Source organism: Podarcis vaucheri (genome assembly GCF_965113315.1).
Source record: "Podarcis vaucheri genome assembly, chromosome: 11".
Classification (NCBI taxonomy): Eukaryota; Metazoa; Chordata; class Lepidosauria; order Squamata; family Lacertidae; genus Podarcis; species Podarcis vaucheri.
In genome coordinates, this window is record NC_138749.1 from 9259293 (window position 1) to 9275444 (window position 16152).

The 16152-nt window shown below is 46.4% G+C and overlaps 1 protein-coding gene across 1 annotated transcript; it reads left to right on the top strand.

Annotated features, from left to right (window-relative positions):
- The first annotated feature begins 2825 nt into the window (after nt 1-2825).
- HAUS1 (HAUS augmin like complex subunit 1) lies at nt 2826-15498 on the top strand. Its single transcript, XM_082242220.1, has 9 exons — nt 2826-2950; nt 5244-5418; nt 6376-6511; nt 8033-8167; nt 9633-9756; nt 11410-11475; nt 12677-12748; nt 14019-14066; nt 15190-15498. The coding sequence occupies exons 1-9, from the start codon at nt 2909-2911 to the stop codon at nt 15271-15273; spliced, it is 882 nt and encodes a 293-aa protein (XP_082098346.1). The 5' UTR covers nt 2826-2908; the 3' UTR covers nt 15274-15498.
- Nucleotides 15499-16152: the final 654 nt, after the last annotated feature.

Here is a 16152-nt window from a genome sequence, read left to right on the forward strand (position 1 = left end):
TTGCTAGGCATGCTGGGAGTTGGAGTCCAGTCGGGTCGTCTGGCGTCCCGACGGTCTCCCTCGCGAGAGCAGACCACGCCCACCCAGACGCGAAGGTCGTCCAAGGGGGAGGCGCGATCCAAACGGACTAACCCCACCCCTTTGGTGTAAACTGCCGGCGAAGGGGGCGTGTCCGACGCCCTGACCACGCCCCTTCCAAACTGCCCCGGATCCACGTGGCTCGCTGCTCAGTGCTGTGTTGTCAGCTGCACTGGAGCAGCCGCTTGATTTGAGCCTCTGCACAATAACCCTGGTTTCCCTCTGCCTTGCATGATCAGGGCTTTTGCCTTAGTGAGCGAAGCTCCTCTGAGCATGTGCAGAGTGCTTATCGCTCCTGACACTAAAATCGCTGCGCTCCGAATCCCAAATGCCTGAGAATAACCCCATTTCAAGTCATTGGAAGTTACTCCTGAGTAAACGCGGCCAGGACGTCGGCCCTCATTGCCAGTTACCTATTTCTTAGGGAGGGAGGGAGGGAGGGAGGGAGGACGGGTGCGTTTTCTGTTTATAATAATATTTGGAAAAACACATTAAGTAGGCACACCTCAAATGCGACAAAAATATATTCTCTTCATAATACTGTTACGTACTACGGTATGTATTACTGTGCGTTTATTCAGTAAACCACCCTCGGATGGATGATGATAATAAAATAATAATTCGTAATAATAATATTGAAAAGATAGGCATCTTCAATAAATATGATGGAAGCACTGTATAAGCACGCACCTTTTGTTATTTGTTTTTCAAAAGAAACATGTAAAGTTTGGGATTCCCCATCCGACAAGGCCCCCTCCTCACCCTCTAAGCACAGGTTGCTATGGGAAAACGTTCCAGAGTTCCGGGTGCGAGTCCAGCAGGTGCCCAATGTACATGACGTTCTGCTGAGTGTGCGATAAGAGAGTACCACAGTGCAGCGGTGCAATAGTGCTGCAATATATTTGTTCCACTGTGGACCATGAAATTCTTGATGCACCAGTTCGATAGCGGCCTTTGTCTTATCCATGGGTAGGCAAACTAAGGCCCGGGGGCCAGGTCTGGCCCAATCACCTTCTAAATCCAGCCCGCGGACAGTCCAGGAATCAGGGTGTTTTTACATGAGTAGAATGTGTCCTTCTTTTTAAAAATGCATCTCTGAGTTATTTGTGGGGTCTGCCTGGTGTTTTTACAAGAGTAGAATGTGTGCTTTTATTTAAAATGCATTTCTGGGTTATTTGTGGGGCATAGGAATTTGTTCACCCCCCCCCCCCCGTTGCAGGAATTTATGTATAGGTTGGGGGAAGTTGCCCCTCCAGCAGATATCATGCACATGCAGCCCACTACCAAAACCAGCACAATCACTTTTGTGACTTTTGTGATTTGTCCCCACAAAACACTTCATCACAGTTGCTTCCTATCTATTCAAAGGGCCTTTGCTCCTCAATACCAAATGTAACAATTCACTGATAAATGTATCTATGTAGTGGTTCACTGGGAAAACTTCAGAAATTCATATGGACATGTGAGCACAGCTACTCAGCAGCCCCTCTGCCTGAGTGATAATCCCTGGCATCCAGCTACCCAAGTGCCAGACAGGTAGCCATTCCAGAAATAAACCCAGATGAAGACAAAAGGGTGTGATTAACTTGGCTGGGAAACAGGGAAATGTAAATATCTTTTTGTTACACTTGATGGGTGTTTGGTGGAGGGCAAGGGGGAACCAAGGGGCAGGGTCCAGGATGCTCAGATTCCTGCCACCAGACCCCCCCCCTTTCATGATGTAACCATGATGTAGTTTTGACAACAAAGGTCCGTATAGTTAAAGCCATGGTTTTCCCAGTAGTGATGTATGGAAGTGAGAGCTGGACCATAAAGAAGGCTGATCGCCAAAGAATTGATGCTTTTGAATTATGGTGCTGGAGGAGACTCTTGAGAGTTCCATGGACTGCAAGATCATCAAACCTGTCCATTCTTAAGGAAATCAGCCCCGAGTGCTCACTGGAAGGACAGGTCCTGAAGCTGAGGCTCCAATACTTTGGCCACCTCATGAGAAGAGAAGACTCCCTCGAAAAGACCCTGATGTTGGGAAAGATGGAGGGCACAAGGAGAAGGGGACGACAGAGGACGAGATGGTTGGACCGTGTTCTCGAAGCTACGAACATGAGTTTGACCAAACTGCGGGAGGCAGTGGACGACAGAAGTGCCTGGCGTGCTCTGGTCCATGGGGTCACGAAGAGTCGGACACGACTAAACGACTAAACAACAACATGGGGATTAGCAGCTAATAAAAGTTTAGGGGCTCTTTTGTACAGGGTTTCCATCTTGTTCCACCTGGTGGCAGGTGGGAGTCCTGTCGCGACAGTCTTCAATAAAGACCAAGCCTACTGGCTGCTGTTTTGCTCTGGTATTCCTGTCCTTGTTTTTTGTCCAAGGGAGCGCTCAGATTTCTCCGTTAACACCCCCCTTCAAAATATAGCCCGGCCCGCGACAAGGTCTGAGGGACAGTGGACCGGCCCCTTGCTGAAAAAGTTTGCTGACCCCTGATTTATCTCTGCGCGGATAGATCTATGCACGGATATCTATGCATTTTCCCATTGACTAGCAATGCGGCTGCCTTTGCTCTTCCGCCCCCCCCCCCGGCTTTTCCCGGCCCCTTCCCGGGTGATCCAAGGTCGCTCGTCCTTCCCTAAGCAGCTTCCTCCCCCCTTGCGCGCCCTTGAGCTCTGCAGCCGGGCGGAGGGAGTTACAGCGCCTCCCCAGCATGGGCTGGGCTTTAATTCTTAGGCTAGGCCCCCTGCGAACTACAACTCCCAAGAGGCACATCGCCCGGTGACGCCATCGTTCCGCGACGGGGGGAGTCGCCGAGGAAGAGCGACGCGGGAGGTTTGCAATGCAAGAGGAGCTGGCAGGGATGGAGGCGAAGCTGGAGAAGGTGAGCGGCTGTGGAAGCGACCCGCCCCGCCCCCCCGGATCTTTCCTGCAGATGGGAAGGGCGAATTGAAGAGCGAGAAGGCAGTGCTGCAGGAGAGTAAAGGGCGAGTGGTCAGGGGAAAGCCGAGCAAACGAGGATTTTTTTTACTAAGCAGTAGAAGCGCCCACCTTAATAACACGGGGGGGGGTTGTTGTTTAGTCGTTTAGTCGTGTCCCGACTCTTCGTGACCCCCTGGACCAGAGCACGCCAGGCACTCCTGTCTTCCACTGCCTCCCGCAGTTTGGTCAGGCTCATGTTAGTAGCTTCAAGAACACTATCTCGTCTTCTGTCATCCCCTTCTCCTTGGGCCCTCCATCTTTCCCAACATCAGGGTCTTTTCCAGGGAGTCTTCTCTTCTCATGAGGTGGCCAAAGTCTTGGAGCCTCAGCTTCACGATCTGTCCTTCCAGTGAGCGCTCAGGGCTGATTTCCTTCAGAATGGAGAGGTTTGATCTTCTTGCAGTCCATGGCACTCTCAAGAGTCTCCTCTAGCGCCATAATTCAAATGCATCAATTCTTCAGCGATCAGCCTTCTTGATGGTCCAGCTCTCACTTCCATACATCACTACTGGGAAAACCATGGCTTTAACTATACGGACCTTTGTTGGCAAGGTGCCGGATTTACTTATAAGCTAAACAAGCTATAGCTTAGGGCCCCATTCTCTTGGGGGCCCCAAAAAAATTTAAAGGGAAAAAACCTGGATGTACATTTCCAAAATATAAGATGAAAAACAAATAAAATAAAACCTACATACAGCAACTGTGTTTTCTGTTGTGTAGGCTCCTGTGATGTAAATAATGGGCCCAGCCTGCTAGCCTGCTCCCTAAAATAATCACTGGTTTGCTCATGTCTATATATAGGGTGCCTACATTTTGCTGTTTATAATTATTAGCAGTTTGCATCGTATATTTGCACCTATTACTATTTCATATTATAGCAAGTTTCTGGAGACTAGATTATGAGTCTTTGTAAAGTGTGTTGCTAAAGAAAATTTTGTTATTGCCAAATGCCAATGTGTTTGCATTATTAAGTTTGTTATGAGTAAAAAAATAATTTTAAGTTAGAGCTTAATAATTATTTCACTATTACAGTGGTACCTCGGGTTACATACGCTTCAGGTTACAGACACTTCAGGTTACAGACGCTTCAGGTTACAGACTCTGCTAACCCAGTAATATTACCTCAGGTTAAGAGCTTTGCTTCAGGAGGAGAACAGAAATCGTACAGCGACGGCGCAGCTGCAGCAGGAGGCCCCATTAGCTAAAGTGGTGCTTCAGGTTAAGAACAGTTTCACTTTAAGAATGGACCTCCGGAATGAATTGAGTACTTAACCCGAGGTACCACTGTAATCTACTTCTTAATTGTATTTGAGTTCAACAATTACTTTGACAAAAGGCATATTTTGTTATGTCCAAATGGCTTTAGATACCTATTAGGTCCATAAATTACCATGTAGCATATATTCAACACAAAAAAGCGACAGTTTTGTGGTTGACAAAGGACAGCTGGACTTATAAAGAGCCCCATTGCCTTCAGTAGCTTAGGACGTCATCAAACCTACATCCAACCCTGCATGGGGGGGGAGGGCATTTCAGAGAGTAGGGGCCACCCCAGAGAAGGCCCTGCTGCCAGATGACACTCAGGAGGTCTTGTCTTTATCAGCAAGGCCTCTTCTGGTGATCTTGATGATCTACACGCCTGTATAAGGAAAGGCGGTCCTTTAACATCCTAGCCACCAGCAATGTTTAACCTTAGGTAAAGATAAAGGACCCCTGATAGTTCAATCGCGAGTGACTCTGAGGTTGCGGCATTCATCTCGCTTTACTGGCCGAGGGAGCCAGCGTTTGTCCACAGACAATTTTTCCAGGTCATGTGGCCAGCATGACCGAGCCGCTTCTGGCGAACCACAGCAGCGCACGGAAACACCGTTTACCTTTCCACCGGAGCAGTACCTATTTATCTACTTGCACTGTGCTTTTGAACTGCTAGGTTGGCAGGAGCTGGGACCGAGCAACGGGAGCTCACCCTGTCGCGGGGATTCGAACCGCCAACCTTCTGATCGGCAAGCCCAAGAGGCTCAGTGGTTTAGACCACAGCGCCACCAGTGTCCCACGTTTATCCTTACAGTATTATATTATAATAATTAAATAACTGCAGCATCTTTTATAATGATGCAAGGCTGTAAATAACAACAAAAACAACAGTAATACAAATAAGTCATTCGTCCTTGGTTTCTTCCCATTTTTCCCGTTAGGTTGCTTCGTGGCTGAAGAAGACCTTTGGGGATCAGTCCATCCCTCCATACGAAGCCGATGCGCGGACGGTGGATATTTTGTACGAGCTGGCAGAGTGCAATGAGTCCAGGGATGGGGACGTCCGCCTGTTAATCGAGGACATGAAGCAGAAGGCGGTAGAGTACGAATCTGACGGTGAGACTGAAAGCTTAAATTCGAAGTTGCGGCGGGTAGCTGTTTCTTAAAACACATACTTTGGTACAGGGGTCAGCAAACTTTTTCAGCAGGGGGCCGGTCCACTGTCCCTCAGACCTTGGGGGGGACTATATATTTTTTTATTTAAAAAAATGACAGAAGAGTACCACGAGCCCTGGTGGCTGCTTACCTGTGTCTTGCGAGTAGCAGGGGCTAGCGGCGGCGGAGAAATGATGAGTGGTGTGTGAAAGGGCTCCAGAGAGGGGCTGCTTAAAATGGCGGCCACTCAAGTGCTGCTGCTGGCACCAACAAAACCCAGCCCCCTTCCTCCTCTAGGCAAGGCGGGGAGAAGCCAGGAGGAGGGAGGGAGGAGGCACCGCCGCCGTGGGAGGGAGAGGGAAAGAACGTGTGCACTGGCAATCCATGCAGGGATTCCCTGACCATCCACGGGCCGGATCCAGAAGGCAATTGGGCCTTATCCAGCCCGTGCGTCTTAGCTTGCCTACTTATGCTTTAGAATAGTAATAGTAGTAGTAGTAGTAGTAGTAGTAGTAGTAATAATAATAATAATTTATTATTTATACCCCGCCCATCTGGCTGGGTTTCCCCAGCCACTCTGGGCGGCTTCCAACAGAACACTAAAATAAAATAACCCAACACTAAAATACAATAACCTCTCTCCTCCTTATTATAGTTCTTTAAAACTGTACGTCAGGGATGGCCAACTCTCCTCAGTCCCAGCCAGCATGTCCCAAAGATTGGGGACTATAGGAGTTTGGAGTCCCAACAACATCTGCAGGGCACTATATTGGCTATTCCTGTTGCACACAACAACTGTCTTAGGTGTAGTCTCTCCTCCAGTCAAGGCACCAATTTTTGAACTACCCAGAGTTCCTCTCTTCTGTGGCCTGCTTCATAGAAATGTGTTTTTTAATATATATATATATTTCCCCCCAGGCACCTACCTACAGGACCTTCTGACCGAGAGTCTGAATCTTTCTTTCAGCAACATGTCTAAGGGCAGCACCAGCTATCTGAACACATTGGTAGACACAGCTTTAGCCCTTGAAACAAAGGACACTTCCCTTGCAAGGTAATGTGTGCCTTTGGTTTTCTCTGTTATTGGATAAGCTTCTTTTGGGTGTTCAGTCTCATGCTCGATTTGCATGAAGAAGCGCTGCAGTTTCATGAACTTTTAGTGCCTTTTGCAACTACAGTCTTGCTGAGAGAGGGATATGAGAGAGAATCATGTCCTGTTTTTGTCTGAATGGTTTGTCTGTTTTTACAATCGGAATTGTTTTAGCCTGTGTTTATATCATATAGTTGCACACGGCAACCTGGGAGCTTACAGTGAAGGGCGGGTAAGAAATTCTAAAAATAAACAGAACAAATAAATCTTCTACTACTCTGGAATGGGTTGTTTATACAAGCAGTTCAAGGCTGCAATTAGAAATACGCTTACTAGGGTGTAAGCCTCATTCCACCTTCCTGTGAATGAACTTTTTACAGACAGTGCGCTTTCATGAATGGATGGTCCAAAAAATAATAATCTTAAATCCTTTTAAAAAAAAATTGGTGTGTGTCCTGTGTTGTTATTAAAAGCTCATTCACCTGTTGGTGTAATGAATTTGTTTAAGAAATAAAATCTATTAATTGCGTATTTAATTGTATATACTTAATTAAATATATTGTGTATATTAAATAATATTGAATACAGTCATACATCGGGTTGAACATGCTTCAGGTTGAGCGCTTTCGGGTTGCGCTCCGCGGCAACCTGGAAGTAATGGAGCGTGTTATTTCCGGGTTTCGCCACTCGCGCATGCGCAGACGCTCAAAATTATGTCATGCACATGCGAGGAAGCGGCAAAACTCAACCTGCACACGCACAGACGCACCATCGTGTCTTACGTTCTATTCAGGCTGCGAACGGGGCTCCAGAGTGGATCCTGTTCGCATCCCGAGGTACCACTGTACAGTGGTACCTCAGGTTACATACGTTTCAGGTTACATATGCTTCAGGCTACAGACTCCGCTAACCCAGAAATAGTGCTTCAGGTTAAGAACTTTGCTTCAGGATGAGAACAGAAATCGTGCAGCAGCAAGAGGCCCCATTAGCTAAAGTGGTGCTTCAGGTTAAGAACAGTTTCAGCTTGAGAACGGACCTCTGGAACGAATTAAGTACTTAACCTGAGGTACCACTGTATTAATTTACAATATGAAAATTTAATTTATTGTGTGGCCCATGAGTTCTGTGTTGCCATACTCTAGAGGGTCTTATTAGCAGTTTGTGTGAATGAGCCAAAAAGGTAAGTGGGGAGAGGGCCACAGCTTTGTGGAAGAGCATCTCCTTTGCATGCATAAGTTCCCAAGTCCAATCCTCACCACTTCCAGATAGGGCTGGGAATGTGCGCAGCCAGGACTCGTGCAGAGCTTCTGTCAGCTGGTGTAGACAACACTGAGCTAGATGGGTCCAATTGCAGCTTGCCAAGTCCTTCCTTGATGCACATAGGTGGCTGGTAGCTGAGCTTCTCCTTGCAGCCCTGAAATCCGGATACTGTTTGTTTGGTTGTTGTTGTTTTAAAAAATAATTGTCATTACCAATTGTTTCTAGCTTCATTCCTGCTATCAATGATTTGACTTCAGAGCTGGATGCCGCAGAGTCCAAAAACAAAGAGATGGAGCTGGAACTGAGCACTTTGAGGAAAAAGCTCACCTCGGCGCTGGTGCTGGAAAAACGGCTTCAAGAGTAAGAGCTGGACAGAAGTTTCCTTTATGCTTTAATTTTCTCCAGTGAGCTCAGCAGCTTCAGTAGGGATGCCGACACACTGGCAGCCAGCCAGTTAACAGCGTGGTGTTTTTTTATCTGTTAGCAGTTGAATTGCATCATGTGCCTTTTGATCTCCTGACTTCTCCTCTTCCTCCTCCTCCTCCCTCTATATTTATTTATACCCCACCTTTTGCCAGTGAAGGTGGCTTGCAGATAAAATAAGAATAGCTAAAAACTTAGGGGGGGGAAACCATTACAAAGCAATTAAGCATTAATAGAATGAAAACAGTACAGTCGTACCTTGGATCTCAAACGCCTTGGCTCCTGAACAAATTGGCTCCCGAATGATCAAAACCCGGAAGTGAGTGTTCCGATTTTCAAACGTTCTTTTGGAAGCCAAACGTCTGATGGGGATTCCGCGGCTTCTGATTCGCTGCAGTAAAGGGTCTTAAGCATATAACTTAATAAACATATAACATAATACAGTGGTACCTCGGGTTACATACGCTTCAGGTTACAGACTCCGCTAACCCAGAAATAGTACCTCGGGTTAAGAGCTTTGCTTCGGGATGAGAACGGAAATCGTGCTCTGGTGGCGCAGCGGCAGCAGGAGGCCCCGTTAGCTAAAGTGGTGCTTCAGGTTAAGAGCAGTTTCAGGTTAAGAACAGACCTCCGGAAGGAATTAAGTACTTAACCCAAGGTACCACTGTAGAAGCCCTCCAGATGTCCACACAAAATTGATGTCTATATGAAAAAAGTTCAAATGTAGCTGGTGCTGTTAGGTGCACAGACCGTTGTTTTTAATGGGCAGTGGGTATTTATCCTTCCAGGATCTTAAGTCTAAGCTTCTTAGCAACCACAGGGAATCGCTAGGTCCACTTCTGTTGACTTGCTGTTAACCTCCATACTGCAGGATTTTATGAACATTTACATTTGGTTTTACATTTGGCCACCAAACCTGAGGTCTCCCCACAACTGCCTTCAGGGAAAATATTCCATATTGCAGTCCTTGTTGTGCCTCTGCAAATCCCAGTCTCATGGCAGGCAGGTTTGCCAGGGTACGTTTGGGTCTTTTACTTGAATTTTGTTAACTGCATTGGAAATGTCAGCTGCTATAGCGTGAGCCTTTATTTTCCCCTTTCCTTCTCGCCTTCCGAAAGAGAAACCTTCCTTATTGCAAAATGCACATGCTTTGTGATCCTGATGACTCAGCTAACCACAATCCGAATACTATGGGGCATTAGGGGGTTGGGTAGGGTTCACCCCAGGGTTGTAGATTCCAGATCCTACTAGCCCTGTTCAATGGAAGTTGTACATGGAGTTTCTTGAGCTGTTCTGCGAGCAGACAAGCAGTTTGGTTTCTGGCCTCCTTGGAGATGATGTAGGCATTTAGCAAAGGAGTTCTGCCACTGATAAGAAGTCTTTGCTGTTTTTGTTGTTGTAGTGACCTTAAGAAAACCGAAGAACTACTGGTAGTGGAAAAAGCGAAAGCTGATAACCGGACCCAGAACATGAAGTTCCTGAAGGACAAAGTGGAAGATTTCAAATTCAGAATCAAGGCAGCAGAGGTTAACACAAAGAACCCTTTATTGGTGTTGCTGTAGGGGAGACTCACTGAAATAGGAAGCTTGCTTTTACTAATGCTTTCTATAGTGCTATCTTTGCAGCTTTGCAGAGTGGAGTAATAAAAGCCCCTGCCCCAAGGAGCTTGCAATCTGAATTTGTCAGAGGGGGAGGCAGATGGAGAGGTGTGGGTAACAAAGGAAGAATGGCTGCCTCTGAAGATGGTTCAAAAGCTCCACCTGGTGCAGAATTTGGCGGCCGTTTAGCTCACCGGGTTTAGCAAGACGGTTTGAGCATATAATGCTAATCCTGGTTTGACTGCACGGGCTGTCAATTAGCTTCTGGGCCCCATACAAAATAATGTTTTTGACCTATAAAGCCTCAGACAGCTTAGGACCGCAATACCTCAAAGAATGCTTCTCCCCATATAAACCCTGAGATCATCCTCTGAGCCTTTTCTGTGTGTGCCTCCTGCCTTTGAGGTCCAGAGGGTGGTAGCATGAGAAGGGGCACGATTTCTGTTCTCATTCTGAAGCAAAGTTCTTAACTCGAGGTACTATTTCTGGGTTAGCGGAGTCTGTAACCTGAAGCGTCTGTAACCCGAGGTACCACTGTACTCTTGAACCAGGCCTCGAAGGGCTGATTAAAATTCCACTGCCTTTTAAATGTGTTGGGGAGGGGGTTATTGTTTCATTGTTTTCATTTTAACTATTTGTGCTTGTACAGTATACAGCGGTACCTTGTACAGTGGTACCTCTGGATGTGAACGGGATCCATTCCGGAGCCCCGTTCGCATACTGAGTAGAACGTAACACGCGTGTGCAGGTCACGTTTTACTGCTTCTGTGCATGCGCGTGATGTCATTTTGAGCGTCTGCGCATGCGCGAGCGGCAAAACCCGGAAGCAGCGCGTTCCGTTACTTCTGGGTCACCGCGGAGTGTAACCTGAAAACGTTCAACCTGAAGCATATTTAACCCGAGGTATGACTGTATTTTTATCTTCTGAACTGCCCTGAGATCTTGTGATGAAGGGCGCTACAATCATACCTTGCTACCCAAACGCCTTGGTACTCTGACGTTTCGGCTCCCAAACGCCGCAAACCCGGAAGTGAGTGTTTCGGTTTGCGAACGTTCTTTGGAACCCGAACGGCCGCCGGGGCTTCCATGGCTTCCAATTGGCTGTGGGAGCTTCCTGCAGCCAACCAGAAGCCGCGCCTCGGTTTCCGAACGTTTTGGAAGTCGGACAGACTTCTGGAACGGATTCTATTTGACTTCCGAGGTACCACTGTATATCAATTTAATAAATAATAAAATGATGATAATTTAGCTCAGTGGGGGAGCGCCTGGCTTCCATGCGAAAGGTCTCAAATTCAACCCCTGGCATGTCCAAGTAGGACTGTGAAAGTCTCCTGTCAGTGTAGACTATACTGAATTAGGAGGACCAACAATTAGGAGGAAGACTCAGTGCAAAGCATATGTTCATGAAGCAGAATGGCATTTTTGCTATTTTTAATTATATGGGAACTAGCAAAATGACGTTTTCATCTCTGTCTTTTTCCTGAGGGTAATCCTGCAATGCATACCGTCTGTTTTCATTGCTGAACAGAAGTCATTGCTTGTCCCCTTATCCTGGGTTTCTTTCTTTGTATCTCTTGGCAGGAACAATTATCTATGTGTGGGATGGATGCTTCACTGACTCACGAGTCTCTGGTGAATCTCTCAGAGGTGGGTGTTCCGCCTTGAGTGCTGACGGTGTTTGAAAATGACACACGCTGGTTGGCATTCAACCTGGATGATAGGCAGGAAATGCCATTTACCCAGATGGCAGTTGGCTGTGAGCTTGCTAGAGATGGTGAGATCGGCTCCAAATGCCTCTGTGATGCGTGTTTCAGAGAATGCAAAGGGATTCACATTTGACATCAAACGGCGGGCCCCTAGTGCTAACTGAAATACTGCAAGAGATAAATAATAATAATAATAACCTATTACTTATACCCCGCCCATCTGAGTTCTTGACACACAAGCTATGAAAAACACAAACAAATATAGGGTGTTTTGTATTGGGAGGTGGGAAGCCATAGGCTGTAATTGTAAATAATAATCATACTGTTGTCAACATCTTCATTCATTCATTCCCCGCCCATCTGGCTGGGTTTCCCCAGCCATTCCGGGCGTCTCCTATTCCCATTTCATCTAATTTCTTCTGCCTGTCCTCCACCCCTCCTGCAATTTCAATACAGATTAAGACGGGGGATTTTGGCCACTTAGATATTGCTAGACTACATTTCTCACCAGCCCTGATAAGAAACTCTGAACCAAACTCTTCAGTCCATTCTTCCCAAAATATGGAAATTAAGTGTGTAGATAAAAAAGGTAAAGGACCCCTGACAGTTCAGTCCAGTCATGAACGACTCTGGGGTTGTGGCGCTCATCTCGCTTTACTGGCCCAGGGAGCGGACGTTTGTCCGCAGACAGTTTTTCCGGGTCATGTGGCCAGCATGACTAAGCCGCTTCTGGCGAACCAGAGCAGCACACGGAAACGCCGTTTACCTTCCTGCCAGAGCAGTACCTATTTATCTACTTGCACTTTGACGTGCTTTTGAACTGCTAGGTTGGCAGGAGCAGGGACTGAGCAATGGGAGCTTATCCCGTCGCGGGGATTCGAACCACCAACCTTCTGATCGGCAAGCCCTAGGCTCAGTAGTTTAGACCTGCGTCTCATGTGTAGATAGGCATGCATATTTTGCTGATGGCTTTGAAGTGTCGTTTATTGCAGATCGTGAGGCTAAAAAGCACCCACCCAAACCCTGCATTTATTTATTTATTTATTTATTTATTTATTTATTTATTTATTTATTTATTTATTTCTGGGGGGAGAAAGACAGAGTCACCGTGTGAATCGTTTGTTTTGTGTTTCCATCCACAGAATCTAGCGGAATTAAAGAAGCAGGCGGTACCTTTGAAGAAGAAACTGGAATCGTATCTGGACCTGACCCCTGTAATCTCCCGTACCCTGCTTCTCTTAGAACTGTAGAATCCTAGCATTGTAGCTCAACTTCCAGCAGAGTTCCCCAATATGGTGCCAATTGACAAGTCTGCTGGCTGCTGCGGCCCCAAATGCCAGATTGCCCAAGGGCTAGTTTAAAATATTGGCATGTATCCCTTGGCTCAGTGTGCTTTTGGAAGTTTGGCTTGACATGAGGGTTATGGGTTAGCAGACATGTGAAAGGAGCTTAAAACATGATTGCGGAGCTTTCTTTGCTGCCAAGGCTATAGAATTGCTATTATTTCTACAGCACTTGCACATACCGCATTTTTCACTCTATAGGACGCACCGGACCATGGGGGGGGGAGAACGGGGGGGAATTCTCCCCCTCTCTGCTCAGCGCCCCTTCAGCGAAGCGGCAGGAGAAACGGAGCCCCTTCCATTTCTCATCCCGCTTTGCTGAAGGGGCGCTGCGCAGAGGGGGAAAACTGTGCAGCGCCTCTCCAGCGAAGCGAAGCCTGGAGAGCAAGAGGGATCGGTGTGCACTGACCCTTCTCGCTCTCCAGGCTTCAGGTGGCTATCCGCAAGCCTTCGGAGCGCAGCGGGAACTACTGCTGTGCTCCGAAGGCTTGCGGGTAGCGGCCTGAAGCCCCCGGCGTGCAGCGGGGGTTCCCGCTGCGCTCCGGGGGCTTCAGGTGGCTTCAGCGAAAGCAACGCGAAGCCTCCGGAGCACGGGGGGAGCACTCCCTCTGTGCTTCAGAGGCTTCGCGTTGCTATCGCTGAAGCCAAGCAGCCTGCATTCGCTCCATAAGACGCACACACATTTCCCCTTAATTTTTGAAGGGGAAAAAGTGCGTCTTATAGAGCGAAAAATATGGTGTATGCACGCTATTATTCCTGTTTTTAAATAAATAAATGTCCGCAAATGTTGCTCCAGTTAACAGTTGCGGCCATTCTGGTGGTCAGTTGCAGACATAAGTGGCAAGAAGGAAGAGGGCTAGGGTTGTTTGAGGGGTCAAGAAACCTTCAGATTGCTGCTGGACACTGAAGTGTCTTTGTTCCAAACTCACTCTTCTTCATTGCCTATCCGTCTACATTTCATGGAATGATTTTTGGTGGCACCGGAGTGTGTGCTGAACAAATGTACTTTAAAAACTCTCTTTTTAAAGTTTTTTTTGGGCAGCAATACCTCCATAGACTTTTTGCTTGATTTCAAAAATTCAGACGGGAGCGTGAAAAAACCCCTACATCTGCCTAAATGTCTTTCTACTGCTCTTTTCAGAGTCCTTCTCTCGCACGAGTGAAGATTGAAGAAGCAAAGAGGGAGCTGGTAGGTGCTTTTGTTGGTATTAATATGTTCTCTTAGTTGTACCGGTGGACAAGCTGATCTTCTGGGCTATTTTGGTGCATTTTTCTTGTGCGGGGATATTTTGGAGGGGTGGAGAAACTGGGTAGGGTGGGCCGGACCTCTTCTGTCCTAAAGGCAGCATGAGAAATTGACACCTCCCTACATAAGCTCAAGCCTAGGGGTCAAGTCCACTGTCCCTCAGACCTTGTGGGGGGCCAGACTATATTTTGAAAAAAAGTGAATGAATTCCTATGCCCCACAAATAACCCAGAGATGCATTTTAAATAAAAGCATACATTCTACTCATGGAAAAACACCAGGCAGGCCCCACAAATAACCCAGAGGTGCATTTTCAATAAAAGGACACATTCTACTCATGTAAAGACATGCTGATTCCCAAACAGTCCGTGGGCCAGATTTAGAAGGCAATTGGGTTGGATCCGGCCGCCGGGCCTTAGTTTGCCTACCCCTGCTCAAGCCATTGCCCATCTCTGCCTTCCCCTAAAGTGCTTTGTGCTGATCTCTGCACATCAAGCAATGGAGAGAGAGGTTCAAGTGCAAATCTAAGCCTGTCAACCATTCCTCCTTTTCACATTTACTTGTTAAATTTATAACCCACCTTTTTCTCCAAGAAGCTCAAGGTGGCGTACATGGTTCTCCCCCTCCTCATTTAATCCCCACAAAAACCCTATAAGGTGTTGTGGACTATATCATCCCTGACCAGTGGCCATGCTGCGTGGAGATTATAGCTCCACAACATCTAAAATCTTTTCATTCTGACCTATTCTGTTTCCTTCACTACGTTGGCTTGACCGTACTGTCTCTGTTAAGGGTTTTGAATGTCTTGAGTATTTGTTATCGTATTGTTGGTTGGTGTTTGCTTTGCGTATCATGTTTGCCGCTTTGTGAGAACACGCTCTTAAAAAGTGGGATATAAATCTGTTGGATTAATGATACCTGTCGTCCCAATTTCCTTTTTGGTCGGTTTCAGCTTGTGGGAAGCATCTTTATGGTACGTTGCCATACCATACCATGTTTGTGTATTGGGGAGGGTGTCTTAACTATCATCCAAATATTGGTGCTGACTTTTCTCTCCCTTTTCTAGGAAGCTCTTGAGGCCGAGGTTTCAGCAAAGGTGGATATGACAGCACTTTCGGTCCCTTTATCTACCAAACGTCACTTTTCCTAATGACCTTGGTGCAGAAACAAAAGGGCAGTTCTATATTGTAAATTCTGTGGCTTTTGGTATATCTTTCTTATGTTCATGTGGCCTTTGTCCTCTCTTTTACTTCCCTTTCTCCACTTTTTTTTATTCTAAAAAAATGTACAGCTTTGTGTTTTGCATACATTTCTCTCTATTTCCCCCATGAGAATGAACAATAAAACAGTGTTTCTGAAGCATCCTTTACAATCAGTATGTGTAGCAATCTGATTTGACTGCTGCCCTGAAGGCGGTACTCTTATTGTATACAGGAGCAGAAACCATTTAAGGTTTGATTAACTTTAGGAAGCTTTAGGAAAATCCGAAACCAGTGTGATCAAGCTTTCCGAAAAGACTGGGGTAAATTTATACAATACTTGAAGGACAATTGTAAACATATAGCAACACTAGCAGGATCGACTTAAGAAGACTTGTAATGTTGATGATTCTACCTTTTTACATTTTATTTAAATAATATGACAATGGTAATGGGAAAAGTAATTAGGAAAAAGTACAAATGTGATGATATAGTAAAGAATTAAGGTAACCATGAATCAGGGGGGGGGGGGTGTCGATCAGCTCAAATGAGCAAAAAGCAATGTGAGTAATGAGGATGTATCTATATATTCACTACTGTCTAGGTTTGTCATTTGCAGTGATCATGGTCTTCTGCATATCTGAGGTTGTTGATATTTCTTCCGGCAATCTTAATTCCGGCTTGGGATTCATCCAGCCCAGCCTTTCGCATGATGAATTCTGCATATAAGTTAAAAAAGCAGGAATATCATCATTTCCACTGGCAGTGCTTTCTAAGGCCCATTTGACTTCACTCTCCAGGATGTCTGGCTCAAGGTTAGCAACCACACT